The 1,380-nt window shown below is 50.9% G+C and overlaps 1 protein-coding gene across 1 annotated transcript; it reads left to right on the plus strand.

Moving 5' to 3' along the window:
- The first annotated feature begins 762 nt into the window (after positions 1–762).
- LOC104293393 (scale keratin-like) lies at positions 763–1,158 on the plus strand. Its single transcript, XM_009892935.1, has one exon. The coding sequence runs from the start codon at positions 774–776 to the stop codon at positions 1,137–1,139; it is 366 nt and encodes a 121-aa protein (XP_009891237.1). The 5' UTR covers positions 763–773; the 3' UTR covers positions 1,140–1,158.
- Positions 1,159–1,380: the final 222 nt, after the last annotated feature.

The following is a 1,380-nucleotide window of genomic DNA, read 5'->3' on the forward strand; positions in this document are numbered from 1 at the left end:
AATGCCGAGAAACCCTATATAAGCTGCAGCCCCTGAGTTCATCCAGACACTTCCTTTGGCTCATTCGCCTTGCTGAGCTTAGTGAGTATGGGTTTTTTTTATTTCTTTCTATATTCTTAATTGGAACCTCTATCAGAGTAGGTAAAGAAGATTCATATAGGTACGCTTAGATTTTGAGCAGCATTAGATTGTCTCTGTCTGTAACTGCTCTTAGGGAAAACAGTGGGAAATGCAGGGTTTGAGTTTGGGGTTTGACTGGGTGTGAGTGCAGAAACCCTGAAAAACTGAGTGTTCTGAGCCAAATAGAAGCTTAAAAATCACTGATGAAAACACTGTTATTTCAGATAATTATTTTAATATTTCATAAAATTTTAGATAAACATATAAGATTCTGCTATAAATGTACAAGGGTCCGCTTTCCCACTTCAGGGAACTCTGTGGTAGATGACACTGAGGTTCTTAAATTGTTCTTCAGGACATGTGTTTGCATGAACTCTAAGACACATCCATGCAAGACCAGAAGAAAGATCCATCTGGGGGGTCTGGTCATTCCTGGGGTGGACTTTATACAGTCAGAATAATTGCCTCTAGGTGCTCAGCTAGCGTTAATCAAGTTCATCAAACCTGACAAAAAGCATACACTATAGCACAGGAAAGAACAACATAGCAATATCACTCCTATAAGCATTATGAGATTTATCTCATAAATCTTCTGCCTTTTTTTTAGCCTTTTCCATCTCTACCTGTTGCTAACCAATCTCCAACCCTGCAAGATGTCTTGCTACGACCTGTGCCCACCAAAGACCAGCGTGGCCGTCCCGCAGCCCATCGCCGAGAGCTGCAACGAGCTGTGCGCCCGCCAGTGCCCCGACTCCACGGCCTTCATCCAGCCGCCCCCCGTGGTGGTCACCTTCCCCGGCCCCATCCTCAGCTCCTTCCCCCAGCAAGCCGTGGTGGGCTCGTCCGGAGCCCCCGCCTTTGGGGGCTCCCTGGGGCTGGGGGGCCTCTACGGGGCCGGGGCCACGCAGGGCTCGGGGGGCCTCTGCACCTTTGGCAGACCCTACGCTGCTCCCGCCTGCAGCCCTTGCGTCCTGCCCCGCTACACCAAGAAGCTCTGGGACACCTGTGGGCCCTGCTAGACACAGCCCCAGAGACAACAGAGCCACACAGACACCTCAGCCTCACGCCTCCACTCCTTTCTCGCCTCCTCCCCTTCTCTCCATAATACCTCTCTGCCTTGTTCCTGCCTTTGCCCAGGTGTGTAACTCCTCCATCCTCCCACAAGGCACTTGCTTGCCTCTCCAAGTACCGCCACCTGGGAGAAGCCTGAAGGAACAGTTCTCTGGAAGACGGGGGGGACAACCTGCCTGCCTCTGCCTT

This window comes from Charadrius vociferus, unplaced genomic scaffold, assembly GCF_000708025.1.
Source record: "Charadrius vociferus isolate BGI_N301 unplaced genomic scaffold, ASM70802v2 scaffold900, whole genome shotgun sequence".
Lineage (NCBI taxonomy): Eukaryota > Metazoa > Chordata > Aves > Charadriiformes > Charadriidae > Charadrius > Charadrius vociferus.

What these genes read in the sequence shown, in the direction of transcription:
- LOC104293393 (XM_009892935.1), top strand. Translation starts at nt 774, where the DNA reads ATGTCTTGCTACGACCTGTGCCCACCAAAGACCAGCGTGGCCGTCCCG.